This window comes from Oncorhynchus mykiss, chromosome 10, assembly GCF_057628025.1.
Source record: "Oncorhynchus mykiss isolate SJ-2025 chromosome 10, ASM5762802v1, whole genome shotgun sequence".
In the NCBI taxonomy this organism is placed as follows: Eukaryota; Metazoa; Chordata; class Actinopteri; order Salmoniformes; family Salmonidae; genus Oncorhynchus; species Oncorhynchus mykiss.
In genome coordinates this window covers 81,265,833-81,283,411 of record NC_143031.1, presented here as the reverse complement: position 1 = coordinate 81,283,411, position 17,579 = coordinate 81,265,833, and the positions used below count along the sequence as shown (strand labels likewise).

The 17,579-nt window shown below is 43.2% G+C and overlaps 2 protein-coding genes across 5 annotated transcripts in view; one reads left to right on the top strand and one right to left on the bottom strand.

Moving 5' to 3' along the window:
- The first annotated feature begins 3,953 nt into the window (after nt 1-3,953).
- Nucleotides 3,954-8,321, top strand: LOC118948979 (dynactin subunit 6-like). Of its 2 annotated transcripts, XR_016483966.1 has the most exons (8): nt 3,954-4,077; nt 4,336-4,400; nt 4,635-4,740; nt 5,940-6,028; nt 6,292-6,339; nt 7,397-7,539; nt 7,706-8,003; nt 8,164-8,321. XR_016483966.1 is itself a non-coding variant. In XM_090188102.1 (7 exons), exons 1-7 carry the CDS (start codon nt 3,983-3,985, stop codon nt 7,808-7,810), a joined length of 651 nt encoding a protein of 216 aa, XP_090044228.1. In that variant the 5' UTR covers nt 3,954-3,982; the 3' UTR covers nt 7,811-8,321. The 2 variants fall into 2 exon arrangements, 1 of the variants encoding a protein (XP_090044228.1); XM_090188102.1 differs by having other exon boundaries at nt 7,706-8,321.
- Nucleotides 8,322-9,660: 1,339 nt separating this feature from the next.
- The window catches only part of LOC110515921 (general transcription factor IIE subunit 2), a 57,236-nt gene continuing 49,317 nt past the window's right edge, over nt 9,661-17,579 (bottom strand). For 2 of the 3 annotated variants that reach the window (XM_090188100.1, XM_090188098.1), the window contains exons 4-8: nt 14,565-14,672; nt 13,574-13,756; nt 13,404-13,497; nt 11,823-11,938; nt 9,661-10,936 (exon numbers count right to left, since the gene is read on the bottom strand). In XM_090188100.1, the coding sequence (XP_090044226.1) occupies nt 10,820-10,936; nt 11,823-11,938; nt 13,404-13,497; nt 13,574-13,756; nt 14,565-14,672 (618 nt within the window). In that variant the 3' untranslated portion in view covers nt 9,661-10,819. Of the gene's footprint in view, nt 10,937-11,822; nt 11,939-13,403; nt 13,498-13,573; nt 13,757-14,456; nt 14,493-14,564; nt 14,673-17,579 lie in introns of those variants that run through there. The other variant, XM_090188101.1, reaches the window with a different exon arrangement.

Below are 17,579 nucleotides of genomic sequence, written 5' to 3'. Positions count from 1 at the left end.
CAGCGGAAGAATTCAGTTTGAGTCGTTAAGGCAACAAAACTCCTTCCTGGGGAGTGTTTCCAAGCCACCGTGCTTCTACACCTGCATTGCTTGCTGTTTGGGGGTTTTAGGCTGGGTTTCTGTACAGCACTTTGAGATATCAGCTGATGTACGAAGGGCTATATAAATACATTTGATTTGATTTGAAAAGTAGTGCAACAAATAGCGAATAGGGTTTCATGTGGGACTGAGCCCCTGCAGTTATAATTTATGAATGACTGGTTGAATGCGAGTGGAGATAGTGGGGTTTTACTGCCACCTAGTGGACCAAGTGAATACTGCAGCTCATTATTTTCCACTGAGGTTGGAGGCATTCGACATCACAGAAATGTTTTGACTCTTGGAGACAACTGGCAACAGTTAAAATAGATTCCCTGAGTTCTAAATAAAACGGTATGAGGTCGAATCCCCAAAACTTTTATCAGTTTTGGTTTTTGCAGAGTGTTGACAACTTACTTTGACATTAAAATAGTTAATGAATCGGGAAACTCTCTAGTGAAGTCTTGTGTGTGTGTGTGTGTGTGTGTGTGTGTGTGTGTGTGTGTGTGTGTGTGTGTGTGTGTGTGTGTGTGTGTGTGTGTGTGTGTGTGTGTGTGTGTGTGTGTGTGTTTTGTGTTGCTGTTATGGCCTCCTGTTGGATGTCAGACAGGAAGCTCCCAACTACCCAGAGTTCATCAGTCATCTCCATTGTTTCCTCTGACTCAATAATGACTGTAATGACGAATACGGATCACCTATTCATTCACACACACACACACACACACACACACACACACACACACACACACACACACACACACACACACACACACACACACACACACACACACACACACACACACACAATGATCCTCTCTCTCTGTGTGTCTCTCTCGATCTTAACAGGAAGTGGTGTAAAAGGGGATTGTTGTTCTGACATGATATACTTCCTGTATGGTTCTCAGAGTTCAGTAGCAGCCAGAGGAAAGGACACACCTGCTGTGTGTGTGTGTGTGTGTGTGTGTGTTTCTGTGTGTGTGTGCTTCTGTGTGTGTGTGTGTGTGTGTGTGTGTGCGTGTGTGTGTGTGTGTGTGTGTACTTATTTCAGATACAGTGACATTGAGCTGTTAGCTGTGTGTGTGTGTGTGTGTGTGTGTGTGTGTGTGTGTGTGTGTGTGTGTGTGTGTGTGTGTGTGTGTGTGTGTGTGTGTGTGTGTGTGTGCGTGTGTGTGTGTGTGTGTACTAATTTCAGATACAGTGACATTGAGCTGTCAGCAGTGACGGGTTGATGATTGACAGGTAACTCTGTCCTCTGCGTACACACCGGTCGGCATGACGATGAACGAATACAGCCAGAGTCTGGGCAACAGTAAACACTGGAGGTCAGAGTTCAACTATCAGTCAAGGACAAGGTGAGGTCAGAGTTCAAAGGTAAAAGGGAATTGTCATGTTGGTCTGTTAGTTTTTATGGTGTTTGGGGTGAGTGTCTTTCTGTCCATCTGTCTGTAACTTCTCATCATCTTGTTCTGGTTTAGCCAGTCTGTTTAACTCATATGAAATCTGTTCTGGTTTAACTCAAATGAAATCTGTTCTGGTTTAACTCATATGAAATCTGTTCTGGTTTAACTCATATGAAATCTGTTCTGGTTTAGCCAGTCTGTTTAACTCATATGAAATCTGTTCTGGTTTATCCAGTCTGTTTAACTCATATGAAATCTGTTCTGGTTTATCCAGTCTGTTTAACTCATATGAAATCTGTTCTGGTTTAGCCAGTCTGTTTAACTCATATGAAATCTGTTCTGGTTTAACTCATATGAAATCTGTTCTGGTTTAGCCAGTCTGTTTAACTCATATGAAATCTGTTCTGGTTTATCCAGTCTGTTTAACTCATATGAAATCTGTTCTGGTTTAGCCAGTCTGTTTAACTCATATGAAATCTGTTCTGGTTTAGCCAGTCTGTTTAACTCATATGAAATCTGTTCTGGTCACACCTCGTTATCACGTCGCTTCCTCCAAGTCTAAAAAGGGGAGAGTCTGGTTATACAATCGCTCTCTCTCTCTCTCTCTGTGTGTGTGAGTGTGTGTGTGTGTGTGTGTGTGCGTGTGTGTGTGTGTGCATAATTCATATATTATGTACTACTTTCTAAATTAGGTTAGTGCATATTTAATCATTTATGTACTCTCTTCTTCTACATCCCATAATTAATAATTTATAGAATTTTGAAAATGCTAATTTCCTTTCTGATCCATCTGAAAGTTTGAGTGATTTGAAGCTCCGTGTTTTGAAGTTTGGACTGACTATCTAGAAAATGTTGGTTCGTTTGTTGTTGATGATGCATTTTTTAAATGATCAGGGAGTGGGAGAGGTGGGAGAGGGTAATTAAAAAGTGTAAGTGTGTGTGTGTGTGTGTGTGTGTGTGTGTGTGTGTGTGTGTGTGTGTGTGTGTGTGTGTGTGTGTGTGTGTACTAATTTCAGATACAGTGACATTGAGCTGGGTTGATGATTGACAGGTAACTCTGTCCTCTGCGTACACACCGGTCGGCATGACGATGAACGAATACAGTCAAAGACCTGGCTACAGTAAACACTGATCTGGGACCAGGATAAATGGTGATTGGAGACAAGTCAAGGACAAAGGTGGAGGTTATAATTCAACTCTATCAGTCAAGGACAAAGGTGAAGGTTATCTATCAGATGACTTGTTGTTGACACTTCTTATACTTTCAGATCTACACAGGTACATAGGGGCTAGGGTTAGGAGATATGGGCTAGGGGATAAGGTTAGGAGATAGGGGCTAGGGGATAAGGTTAGGAGATAGGGGCTAGGGTTAGGAGATATGGGCTAGGGGATAAGGTTAGGAGATAGGGGCTAGGGGATAAGGTTAGGAGATATGGGCTAGGGGATGAGGTTAGGAGATAGGGGCTAGGGGATAAGGTTAGGAGATAGGGGCTAGGGGATAAGGTTAGGAGATAGGGGCTAGGGGATAAGGTTAGGAGATATGGGCTAGGGGATGAGGTTAGGAGATAGGGGCTAGGGGATAAGGTTAGGAGATAGGGGCTAGGGGATAAGGTTAGGAGATATGGGCTAGGGGATGAGGTTAGGAGATAGGGGCTATGGGATCAGGTTAGGAGATAGGGGCTAGGGGATAAGGTTAGGAGATAGAGGCTAGGGGATGAGGTTAGGAGATATGGCTATGGGATCAGGTTAGGAGATATGGGCTAGGGGATAAGGTTATAAGATAGGGGCTAGGGGATCAGGTTAGGAGATAGGGGTTATGGGATCAGGTTAGGAGATAGGGGCTAGGGGATCAGGTTAGGAGATAGGGGCTAGGGGATGAGGTTAGGGGATATGGGCTATGGGATCAGGTTAGGAGATATGGGCTAGGTTTGATTTGGGATTCAAATCAAATCAAAGTTAATTTGTCATGTGCACTGAATATAACAGGTAGACCTTACAGTGAAATACTTACTTACAGGCTCTAACCAATTGTGCAAAAAATGTGTTAGGTGAACAATAGGTAAGTAAAGAAATAAAACAACAGTAAAAAGACAGGTTATATACAGTAGCGAGGCTATAAATGTAGCGAGGCTATAAAAGTAGCGAGGCTATAAATATAGCGAGGCTATAAAAGTAGAGAGGCTACATACAGACACCGGTTAGTCAGGCTGATTGAGGTAGTATGTACATGTAGATATGGTTAAAGTGACTATGCATACATGATGAACAGAGAGTAGCAGTAGCGTGAAAAGAGGGGTTGGCGGGTGGTGGGACACAATGCAGATAGCCCGGTTAGCCAATGTGCGGGAGCACTGGTTGGTCGGGCCAATTGAGGTAGACTTTAACCATTTTCTCTGACTAAAAATATCAGCTGCAGTTTTGTAAACATTCGCTAGGTGACACTAAATCCCCATTAATGTCCCCACCCCCCTCCTCATCTTGTCTGCGTTCCACGCAAGCGCACAATGACGTCGTTTATGCTGAGAAGGATTCGAAATCGATTGTCGAAAAAACTCAAGTCGATCAACAAAATGTCGGATAAACAAAATGCTCAAAAAAGGTATTACGACTCCAACTTGAATTCGTTTTTAGTTCAGTATTGTGTATCAAATAACACATTGTTACTGTTTCATAATGTTTTATGATAGTTTGAATGTGTTGAATGTTTTAGGAAACCGCTAGCTAACGTGACTAGCTAAGTTAGCTACGATTTTAGCTGTAGCAAGCAGCTAACTAACTTGTAGACATACAGATGATTCATAAATTGTACACTTTTTGTATTGCTGATTATTACCAACACGTGGTTTTCTGTTTGTAGTGCTAAAATAGCAGCTGGCGCCGTGGTGTGCGTCGAAAGCGAGATCAGAGGGGAAGTCACTATTGGTAAGAAGACGTCAAATGTAGCATGTAGCTTAGCAAGTCAGGTAACGTCCGCTATTTATTTTACAATGAGCAACAACAACATTCGTTTGTCTGTAGTAGCTCTAGTCTCTATATAGCTTGACATTATTACACGGTTCATGTTACTGAGTACATATCCACTTTGGAGCCAGCTAAAAATGGTTGATGTGGTAGGCTAACGTTACACATTTGACTGTTCATGTATGGTCTTTCCAGGTGCCAGAACGGTGGTCCATCCCAAAGCCCGCATCATTGCCGAGGCAGGACCCATAGTCATCGGAGAAGGCAACCTCATCGAGGAACAAGCTCTTATAATTAACAGGTGAACATAACAATAGTGAATCTTCTAGAAGTGGAAGGGTGCAGTGGTGAGGTCTCTCCCGTGTTCTATTGCCGCCTCTCTTTCTCCCCCTCCCTTGTTACATCCATCCATTCTCCCTACACTTTATTCCTTCCATGCTTTTATTCTGTCTTTCCCCCCACCTCTCTTTTGCACTTGTAACGGATGTGAAACGGCTAGCTTAGTTAGCGGTGCGCGCTAAATAGCGTTTCAATCAGTGACGTCACTTGCTCTGAGACCTTGAAGTCGTAGTTCCCCCTTTGCTCTGCAAGGGCCGCGGCTTTTGTGGAGCGATGGGTAACGATGCTTCGTGGGTGACTGTTGTTGATGTGTGCAGAGGGCCCCTGGTTCGCGCCCGGGTATGGGCGAGGGGACGGTCTAAAGTTATACTGTTACACATTCGTCTACCTCTTTTTCCTCTGCCATGTTATGGTCTCTTTTTCCTCTGCCATGTTACGGTCTCTTTTTCCTCTGTCATGTTATGGTCTCTTTTTCCTCTGCCATGTTATGGTCTCTTTTTCCTCTGTCATGTTATGGTCTCTTTTTCCTCTGTCATGTTATGGTCTCTTTTTCCTCTGTCATGTTATGGTCTCCTTTTCCTCTGTCATGTTATGGTCTCTTTTTCCTCTGTCATGTTATGGTCTCTTTTTCCTCTGTCATGTTATGGTCTCTTTTTCCTCTGTCATGTTATGGTCTCTTTTTCCTCTGTCATGTTATGGTCTCTTTTTCCTCTGTCATGTTATGGTCTCCTTTTCCTCTGTCATGTTATGGTCTCTTTTTCCTCTGTCATGTTATGGTCTCTTTTTCCTCTGTCATGTTATGGTCTCTTTTTCCTCTGCCATGTTATGGTCTCTTTTTCCTCTGCCATGTTATGGTCTCCTTTTCCTCTGTCATGTTATGGTCTACATTGTAGTGATTGAAGCTGTCTGTCTGATTGAAGCTGTCTGTCTGATTGAAGCTGGCTGTCTGATTGAAGCTGTCTGTCTGATTGAAGCTGGCTGTCTGATTGAAGCTGGTTGTCTGATTGAAGCTGGTTGTCTGATATGAAGCTGGCTGTCTGATTGAAGCTGGCTGTCTGATTGAAGCTGGTTGTCTGATTGAAGCTGGCTGTCTGATTGAAGCTGGCTGTCTGATTTGAAGCTGGCCGTCTGATTTGAAGCTGGCCGTCTGTCTTTGATCAGTTATCCAGAGAACATAGCGCCTGACTCTGAGGGAGTGGAGCCAAAGACGATGACCATCGGCATCAACAACGTGTTTGAAGTTGGGTGTAGTATCCTTTATATTGAAGTGGTACACTGACCTATAGGGTACAGCCACTGACCTACAGGGTACAGCCACTGACCTACAGGGTACAGCCACTGACCTATAGGGTACAGCTATTTGGACATTTGACCTCTGTCTAATATTCCATATCTGTATGTGTGTATTGTTTGACCTCTGTCTAATATCACATATCTGTATGTGTGTATTGCTGCTCTGAAAGTCATTTTGTTGGTAGAGTATGAAATTCTCCTTAACCAATGATACTTGCAGTGTCTCAAGCTTTGAAAATTGGGGACAACAATGTCATAGAATCCAAAGGTAAGAAAGATTAAAATGCCACAAATTCAGTAATGACGTTCTTCTTCCCAATGATCTGAATGACTGAGTGTGTCTGTGTTGATTGGTTATTAAATCACTATGGAGAGAACCCTTCCGTTATCTAAACTGTTGATTGGTTATTAAATCACTATGGAGAGACCCCTTCCGTCATCTAAACTGTTGATTGGTTATTAAATCACTATGGAGAGAACCCTTCCGTTATCTAAACTGTTGATTGGTTATTAAATCACTATGGAGAGAACCCTTCCGTTATCTAAACTGTTGATTGGTTATTAAATCACTATGGAGAGAACCCTTCTATCATCTAAACTGTTGATTGGTTATTAAATCACTATGGAGAGAACCCTTCTATCATCTAAACTGTTGATTGGTTATTAAATCACTATGGAGACCCCTTCTATCATCTAAACTGTTGATTGGTTATTAAATCACTATGGAGAGACCCCTTCTATCATCTAAACTGTTGATTGGTTATTAAATCACTATGGAGAGAACCCTTCTATCATCTAAACTGTTGATTGGTTATTAAATCACTATGGAGACCCCTTCTATCATCTAAACTGTTGATTGGTTATTAAATCACTATGGAGAGACCCCTTCTATCATCTAAACTGTTGATTGGTTATTAAATCACTATGGAGAGAACCCTTCTATCATCTAAACTGTTGATTGGTTATTAAATCACTATGGAGACCCCTTCTATCATCTAAACTGTTGATTGGTTATTAAATCACTATGGAGAGAACCCTTCTATCTAAACTGTTGATTGGTTATTAAATCACTATGGAGACCCCTTCTATCATCTAAACTGTTGATTGGTTATTAAATCACTATGGAGAGACCCCTTCTATCATCTAAACTGTTGATTGGTTATTAAATCACTATGGAGAGAACCCTTCTATCATCTAAACTGTTGATTGGTTATTAAATCACTATGGAGAGACCCCTTCTATCTAAACTGTTGATTGGTTATTAAATCACTATAGAGAGAACCCTTCTATCATCTAAACTGTGTTCTCCCCCCCTCTCCCTCCAGCTGACCTGGGCAGGAACATGATTCTAACTTCTGGTTGTATCATCGGCGCCTGTTGCCAGGTCAACACCTGTGAGGTCATACCTGAAAACACTGTCATCTTCGGCTCGGGGTGTCAGAGACGTGTGCAGACAGAGCGACCACAGGTACACACACACACTGAGATTAGGGTCTGGGGGTCTGTGTGTATAAGACACAGTCTATGTAGCTTTGTCTTTCCGCACTTGTTTTTAACCAAAGAACCAGTCCATCCACTGTTTCCTCGTTTGCAGTGAAGAACAGCATGCCTTCGTGTGTTTATGTGTTCTGCAGCCTCAGACTCTTCAGCTCGACTTCCTGATGAAGATCCTCCCCAACTACCACCACATGAAGAAGACTGTCAAAACCACCTCCGCTGTCACGCCGGCCAAAAACTAAACCCCGGCAGCTCTCAGCCCCGGGCCAAAAAAATGTACCTCTCTGGCAGACAGCGAACGAAGGAATCTCTTACCACTCAAAATGTACTGCCACTACTTTAACAAGAATCTGAAGAATGTCACTGAAGTGTTCTCCTTGTCTCACCAAACCGAGGTCCAGTTTCCCAGACCCAGGTCCAGTTTCCCAGACCCAGGTCCAGTTTCCCAGACCCAGGTCCAGTTTCCCAGACCCAGGTCCAGTTTCCCAGACCCAGACCCAGTTTCCCAGACCCAGGTCCAGTTTCCCAGACCCAGGTCCAATTTCCCAGACCCAGGACCAGTTTCCCAGACCCAGGTCCAGTTTCCCAGACCCAGGTCCAGTTTCCCAGACCCGGCTGGATTTAAACAGTTTAGTCCAGGATGAGGCGTGACCTGTGTCTGGGAAACTGCCCCTTGGTAGTGGAAGTGTCTGACTGTTTACCACCAAATTCTTTGTATCCAATTGTAATTAAAAAATGACTTATTTAAAAGTATTTAGTTTGCTGTTTGGAGACTGTAGGACAGTGTTGCTGTACTCTGACTAGAAGTACTCCCTGGGTGTCTCCCCGTTCTCCCAAATATACCCTCTTTCTCTTCTTAACGGCATCCCCAAGATCTGAACCTCTGACCTTTACGTTCGAGTCATTTAGCAGACGCTCTTATCCAGAGAGACTGACAGTTAGTGCCTTCATCTTAAGATATCCAGGTGGGACAACCACATCTCAGGCATAGAAAATAAATCAAAATTATGTCCTCAACGTAGTCAGTATGTGACATGTTGTCAACCGTGATGGAGAGGTCTTGGAGCGGGCAGGCCTTCCCCAGGAGGAAGAGCAGCTCTTTCTTGTCTAGGTTGAGCTTGAGGTGGTGAACTGACATCAAAACTGAGATGTCTGCCAGGCACACACAGATGTGTCACCACCTGGGTGTCAGAAGGCGGGAGGAGAAAGTGTAATTTATCTCAGTGCTTGGTCCCCTCCGCTAGCAGGGGCTGGGCCACCATCCTCCGTATTTAAAGCTGTTCAGAGTTTGTAGATTAGAAATGTAATTAGTTATGTTGGGTAGAGTTGGGAAACTAGTCTCAGCTGAGATTAGAACTGGCGACCTCGGCAGGTTGCAACCCGCGTTTAACCCCCCCCCATCCACCTCCAACCTGACACCCTAAAAACGACATTTACCCCCCCATCCACCTCCAACCTGACACCCTAAAAACTACATTTTATTTGTCTCTCAGATGTAAATTCCACTCACTGATCTGTCATTAAGCCATCATCCAACCAGTCTATTCGCCCACTGAGCCATCATCCAACCAGTCTATTCGCCCAGTGAGCCATCATCCAACCTGTCTATTCGCCCACTGAGCCATCATCCAACCAGTCTATTCGCCCAGTGAGCCATCACCCAACCAGTCTATTCGCCCACTGAGCCATCATCCAACCAGTCTATTCGCCCACTGAGCCATCATCCAACCAGTCTATTCGCCCACTGAGCCATCACCCAACCAGTCTATTCGCCCACTGAGCCATCATCCAACCAGTCTATTTGCCCACTGAGCCATCACCCAACCAGTCTATTCGTCCACTGAGCCATGATCCAACCAGTCTATTTGCCCACTGAGCCATCACCCAACCAGTCTATTCGTCCACTGAGCCTTCGCCCACTGAGCCATCACCCAACCAGTCTATTCGCCCAACCAGTCTTCATTTGTCTTTCCCGCGGTTCCTCCCATCCTCTCTCTTTCTCCGAATCAGATATGACCTTTTAAATGTCAGCGAGCAGCAACCATCAGGTTGAATCCAGGCCTCTGTGTCATCAAGAAGACACAGTACAGCGTGTTTTCCATGACTTTATTGTGCGTCAGAGGAAAGGCCTCAGGAGAAAGGTACTGTGGGTAACGTGCTCAGTAATGAAGAAAGCTCAAGAGACCAGCGATCACCAACCAACCAGGAAGTGGAGAGATACAGGGTGTCTCGGGCTTTTGTTCTAGCCTTGCACTATAACACAACCGATTTACCCAATCAATTAAAGTCTTGATGAACAGTGTTGAGTATATACTGAAGGGACAGTTTATTAGCTGAAGGGCTTCTATGGGAGTGGGGTGTTTGTCTAGCCTGATTTCAGCTCTGCTATGACTCGTTGTCATGCCGTTTGGAATGACCAGGCTAGTGTTTGTCTGAGTAAACCTGGTAGATTCTACGAGTCGTTTAGCTAAATCAGGAGTGTTTGTACAGGTCTGGAGCAAAACCCTGCACAACCTGTATTTCTCCAGGTTGCCATTGGTGACGACTGTTGTAAATGAATATAAGGAACAACTAGAGCAGACAAGACGACTGGTATTATTTAAAAAAAAAAAAAAACTTTCACACACACATCCTCTCTCCACTCTCTCCATTATCACACACACACACAGTCCATTGTGTGCCAGACATTTACACATATAGCCCCTTCTATAAGGTTGCACATATCCAGTAACTTTCCCAGAATCCCCTGTTTCCCAGACATCCCCATTGAAGCGTTACCAGATTCCAGGGAATTTGTCATTACAGGAATATTCCAACTGGGATTTCTGGAAAACCTGGGATTTTTTGAGGGGGAAAATTTAACAGGACATTTTTGCTACCCTAAAAGCCGTCCACCATTTTGTATTACTGCTTAGAACCAAACTGGTACAGTTTTATCAAAAAGGACAGCGAGCGTCTCTTTAGGTTGGTGTGTTTGGCAAGGACTTCACTTCAGTCAATCAGTCAGCCATCTTGTGTCTCAACGTTCCCAAATGGCTTCCTGTCCTCATCTCCTTTATCGTCGGGGGAGGAAAGGACACAAGAAAAGGAAGCAAGTTCACACGTTTGAGACAGGGCCATTGTCTCCTCTCATCTTCATTGTAGTTTTGGTGAGACAAATAAAACAAACTACAAAACAACAACTCCCAGGTCACCCCTCTCTCACTGGGCCAGGGAAGAGGAAGTGGGAGGGGTATAACCAGGAAGTGACATCACTTCTTAGCGGGTACGCCCTCCGAGTAGTCCTCCAGTACTCCGGCCAGATGGTCGTTGTGAGTCTTGAAGCGTCTCTTCTTCTGTCCACCTGGCTTCTTCCTCTTGATTGGTAACTGTAGCAACACAACCAAAACAGCCAATCACAGACCGGGTTAATTGTAGAAACAACCAATCACAGATAAGTCATGAGAAACATGGAGAGAAAGATAAAGAGAGTGATAAGAGCTAGGAGATGTGGATGTAAATCCGTACCACCATAAATTCACTAAATGATCACAATGTGGATAAGTAGAACACGTTTATAACATGAATGTGCCCCAGAGTTACTCTTTTAAATGACCCTTCAACCTACTACTTCTAGTTTGAATGTTGTAGCGATCAACTGTCTTGTTAACAAATAGCCCATATCAGTATATCAGACAACACATTCCTCTAGTAAAGGATCCTTATCATTATTATCCAAGTGTCAAACGTCCTCTCTCTGTTCTGTTTGGGTGTCAAGATCATTTTCGGTTTACTGTCCCAGCTATGTGACAGAACCGGCAGGCCGGGGGGGGGCTTGATTGGTGTGTGTGTGTGTGTGTGTGTGTCCAGTCCCTAGCAGAACTGATTGGTGTGTGTGTGTGTGTGTGTGTCTCCAGTCCCTAGCAGAGCTGATTTAGACTAACTGCATTCTAAACTGAAGATCACGATTAGTTGATTACTGGAGTCAGGTGTGTTAGCTGGAGTCAGGTGTGTTAGCTGGAGTCAGGTGTGTTAGCTGGAGTCAGGTGTGTTAGCTGGAGTCAGGTGTGTTAGCTGGGACAAAAGTGTAACACCAATCAGGCCCCCCGAGGACTGGAATTACCCAGGCCTGTGAGACAGAAATACAGACAGAAAGAGAAAGTGAGAGAGAGAGAGAGAGAGAGGGAGAAAAGAGGTAGAGAGGTAGAGAGATCCGGAGAGGTAGAGAGATCCGGAGAGATAGAGAAAGAGGTGGGGACAGAGAGAGAAACTCACAACTTTCTTGGGTCCAGTCTCCTGCATGGAGGAGATGCCCTGTCTCTTGAGGTAGTCCTCTATCTTCTCTTCGTCCATAGAGTCCACTGGGATACTCCTCCACAGCTTGGTGAACTCTGGGACGATAGACCAGGAAACACAGACAGGATACCATTAGCTCAGGTAGGACAATAGCTGTAGTAGTTTATTACATTTTTTACAAGTAGGTCGTACTTGGCAGATAAAAGCTGACTTACGGTACACAATACATACAAGTAAACAAATCGATACATACAAGTAAACAAATCGATACATACAAGTAAACAAATCAAAACATACAAGTAAACAAATCGATACATACAAGTAAACAAATCAAAACATACAAGTAAACAAATCGATACATACAAGTAAACAAATCAAAACATACAAGTAAACAAATCGATACATACAAGTAAACAAATCAAAACATACAAGTAAACAAATCGATACATACAAGTAAACAAATCGATACATACAAGTAAACAAATCAAAACATACAAGTAAACAAATCGATACATACAAGTAAACAAATCGATACATACAAGTAAACAAATCGATACATACAAGTAAACAAATCAAAACATACAAGTAAACAAATCGATACATACAAGTAAACAAATCGATACATACAAGTAAACAAATCGATACATACAAGTAAACAAATCGATACATACAAGTAAACAAATCGATACATACAAGTAAACAAATCGATACATACAAGTAAACAAATCGATACATACAAGTAAACAAATCGATACATACAAGTAAACAAATCGATACATACAAGTAAACAAATCGATACATACAAGTAAACAAATCGATACATACAAGTAAACAAACAAATTAAACTCAGTTAATATCCTGTATCGACTGAATGGATCCTGGTATGAACGAACTGAAAGTTCTACACTTCTAAATGACGTCATAGTAAAAAAATAATTTAAAAATCTGACCACTGGGTGGAGCCATTGAGGTCATTACGTGAAAGAGAAACCAGACCAGTGCAAAGCGAGAGAAACCAGACCAGTGCTCACACCTTCTACAGAGAACTAAGTGGCTTTATGCAGTTGTACTTTAGACATTACTTCTTTAGACTTATAAAACTTTATATATATATATATATATATATATATATATATATATATATATATATTTTTTTTAACCTTTGGCAATATTTACAGAATGTATTTAATGTCAACAAAGCTCCCTTAACTGAAATAAGAAAGAGAGACCTTATCAACGCTCTTATCGGAATCTACTGCAAACTGATAATTAAGGGAGAAATTGTACCAACACTTTCACATTCTGCATTGGACAACATGGGAGAAACCCTACCAATGCTCAGCTTTTCAACAGATATTTAATGGGGAGAAACTATACACATGCTCTCATCTTCAACCACTGCAAACTAAATTAAGGGAGAGAACATAGTTCTAATTAACATTATATTCTCACCTTCTACAGAGAACTAAGCAAAAAGACACCATACCAATGCTCCCACTCAACTACCATGAGGGCCCTCAAAAAGTAATTAAGGTAGAGAAACTACACCAACGCTCTCACCTTCGTCAACTGTAAACTGGCAGTGTTTATCATTATAGAACAGAATCTTCTTCTTGTCTGGTCTTGTCACAAAGATGATCTGGTCTCCCAAAACCTGGGGAGGAACAGAGGCCGTTAATATGTCTGACTCATTAATACTCACACACACACACACACACACACACACACACCTTCAGTGCTTTGGCAGAGTTGGGTAGCCCCTCCTCCACATCATCTAGCAGTAATCCTCCCAGTCCCAGCTGGTCATGTTTATCCAACAGTCTGAGCAGGGCTTTCTTGTCCTTCAGGTGATATTTGGGCTTGAAGGCATATTTCCCATCCCTCACCTCTATCTTAGGGTTACTGGCCAGCGCCTGGGGGACGGGACAAAGACTGAGTCAAACATTTATTTAAACTTTATTTACATGGGTCTCAAAACACTAGTCTGTTTGGCCCGAGGAAGAGGAGGGTGAGACGGAGGTAAATAAAAGAGAGGTGGAAGAGTTTCTGATCTCTCTCTCCCTCTCCCTCCCTCTCCCTCTCTCTCCCTCCCTCCCTCTCTCCCTCCCTCTCCCTCCCTCTCTCCCTCTCCCTCCCTCTCTCTCTCCCTCCCTCCCTCTCTCCCTCCCTCTCCCTCCCTCTCTCTCTCCCTCTCTCTCTCCCTCTCTCTCCCTCCCTCTCCCTCCCTCCCTCTCTCCCTCCCTCTCTCCCTCTCTCCCTCTCGCTCTCCCTCTCTCTCTCCCTCTCTCTCTCCCTCTCTCTCTCTCCCTCTCTCTCTCTCCCTCTCTCTCTCTCCCTCTCTCTCCCTCTCTCTCCCTCTCTCTCTCTCTCTCTCTCTCTCTCTCTCTCTCTCTCTCTCTCTCTCCCTCTCTCCCTCCCTCCCTCCCTGTCTCTCTCTCTCTCTCTTTCTTTCTGTCTCTCTCTCTCTCTCTCTCTCTCTCATAAGTTTGCAATGGTCAAAAAACATATTTGGCGTCATCTATTGAAAAGGTGAAAGGTCAAGCAACAAAACACTCAGTTTCCCACTCGCACCTCCCGATAACTCTGATAACATGTGAACGCCCCAACACACACCTCAGTCATCAGCCATTGTTTCTACTTCATGATAACTCTGATAACATGTGAACGCCCCAACACACACCATCTTATTGAAAAGGTGAAAGGTCAAGCCCCAACACACACCTCAGTCATCAGCCATTGTTTCTGCTTCATGCCGATGTCCAGTAGTTTGGTCTCATCTAGAATCTCCTCCACAGTCAAGTGGTGAGTATCACCACGCTGGTGTCTGGTCTGGAGGAACAGGAAGGAACACAGAGGAACAGGAAGGAACATAGAGGAACAGGAAGGAACACAGAAGAACAGGAAGGAAAACATGATCAACAGTAACTCAATTGTAAGAAATTAAGCTAACCTGCTAGCCAAGGCTTTCAGTTTGGGCTTGAAAATATGACAAACTAGACCGCCAGTAAAATGTTGAATTTTTCAAGTATGGCATTTAGGACCTGAATGCCACCTGGGCTAGTGTGGTCTAATAGCCAGATGGACAGTTTCTAAAAATCCTTTAATTCAGTGTAGTAGGCTGAGTACCAGACAGAGAAGAACAGAACTCAGAATCTAGGACGTTATTGGTTGGTCACGTGATACATTGTTTAAAAGAAGTCATCTGTTTAATGGCAGCTTGTCTGCATCGACTGTGTCAAGACGAGGTAGCTTCAGTACTGGGAAAAAGACAGAGCGCACACACACACACACACACACACACTGGCACACACACACACTGGCACACACAATCTGTGAACGTTATGCAGATTGTTATGAGTCAAAGTCTGGTGTGAAAAACCACCCAGGCTGTCAGAGTTACTGCACCAGGGCTGAACCATAAACATGTTGACTAACAAAAGTCTGTGTTGTTGTTGTTGTTGTTGTTGTTGTTGTTGTTGTTGTTTACTTCCAAAATAAAGAGTGGAGAACCAAACAATAGGAGGGAGGAACTAACATCACAATAAACCCAATAAGAGACAGACAGAGTAGAGGGAGGAACTAACATCACAATAAACCCAATAAGAGACAGACAGACAGAGTAGAGGGAGGAACTAACATCACAATAAACCCAATAAGAGACAGACAGACAGAGTAGAGGGAGGAACTAACATCACAATAAACCCAATAAGAGACAGACAGAGTAGAGGGAGGAACTAACATCACAATACACCCAATAAGAGACAGACAGACAGAGTAGAGGGAGGAACTAACATCACAATAAACCCAATAAGAGACAGACAGAGTAGAGGGAGGAACTAACATCACAATAAACCCAATAAGAGACAGACAGAGTAGAGGGAGGAACTAACATCACAATAAACCCAATAAGAGACAGACAGACAGAGTAGAGGGAGGAACTAACATCACAATAAACCCAATAAGAGACAGACAGAGTAGAGGGAGGAACTAACATCACAATAAACCCAATAAGAGACAGACAGACAGAGTAGAGGGAGGAACTAACATCACAATAAACCCAATAAGAGACAGACAGAGTAGAGGGAGGAACTAACATCACAATACACCCAATAAGAGACAGACAGACAGAGTAGAGGGAGGAACTAACATCACAATACACCCAATAAGAGACAGACAGACAGAGTAGAGGGAGGAACTAACATCACAATAAACCCAATAAGAGACAGACAGACAGAGGGAGGAACTAACATCACAATACACCCAATAAGAGACAGACAGACAGAGTAGAGGGAGGAACTAACATCACAATACACCCAATAAGAGACAGACAGGCAGAGTAGAGGGAGGAACTAACATCACAATAAACCCAATAAGAGACAGACAGAGTAGAGGGAGGAACTAACATCACAATAAACCCAATAAGAGACAGACAGAGTAGAGGGAGGAACTAACATCACAATACACCCAATAAGAGACAGACAGAGTAGAGGGAGGAACTAACATCACAATACACCCAATAAGAGACAGACAGACAGAGTAGAGGGAGGAACTAACATCACAATAAACCCAATAAGAGACAGACAGACAGAGTAGAGGGAGGAACTAACATCACAATACACCCAATAAGAGACAGACAGAGTAGAGGGAGGAACTAACATCACAATACACCCAATAAGAGACAGACAGAGTAGAGGGAGGAACTAACATCACAATAAACCCAATAAGAGACAGACAGACAGAGGGAGGAACTAACATCACAATAAACCCAATAAGAGACAGACAGACAGAGGGAGGAACTAACATCACAATAAACCCAATAAGAGACAGACAGACAGAGGGAGGAACTAACATCACAATAAACCCAATAAGAGACAGAGTAGAGGGAGGAACTAACATCACAATACACCCAATAAGAGACAGACAGAGTAGAGGGAGGAACTAACATCACAATACACCCAATAAGAGACAGACAGAGTAGAGGGAGGAACTAACATCACAATAAACCCAATAAGAGACAGACAGACAGAGTAGAGGGAGGAACTAACATCACAATAAACCCAATAAGAGACAGACAGAGTAGAGGGAGGAACTAACATCACAATAAACCCAATAAGAGACAGACAGAGTAGAGGGAGGAACTAACATCACAATACACCCAATAAGAGACAGACAGAGTAGAGGGAGGAACTAACATCACAATACACCCAATAAGAGACAGACAGAGTAGAGGGAGGAACTAACATCACAATAAACCCAATAAGAGACAGACAGAGTAGAGGGAGGAACTAACATCACAATACACCCAATAAGAGACAGACAGACAGAGTAGAGGGAGGAACTAACATCACAATAAACCCAATAAGAGACAGACAGAGTAGAGGGAGGAACTAACATCACAATACACCCAATAAGAGACAGACAGAGTAGAGGGAGGAACTAACATCACAATAAACCCAATAAGAGACAGACAGAGTAGAGGGAGGAACTAACATCACAATACACCCAATAAGAGACAGACAGAGTAGAGGGAGGAACTAACATCACAATAAACCCAATAAGAGACAGACAGAGTAGAGGGAGGAACTAACATCACAATACACCCAATAAGAGACATACAGACAGAGTAGAGGGAGGAACTAACATCACAATAAACCCAATAAGAGACAGACAGACAGAGTAGAGGGAGGAACTAACATCACAATACACCCAATAAGAGACAGACAGACAGAGTAGAGG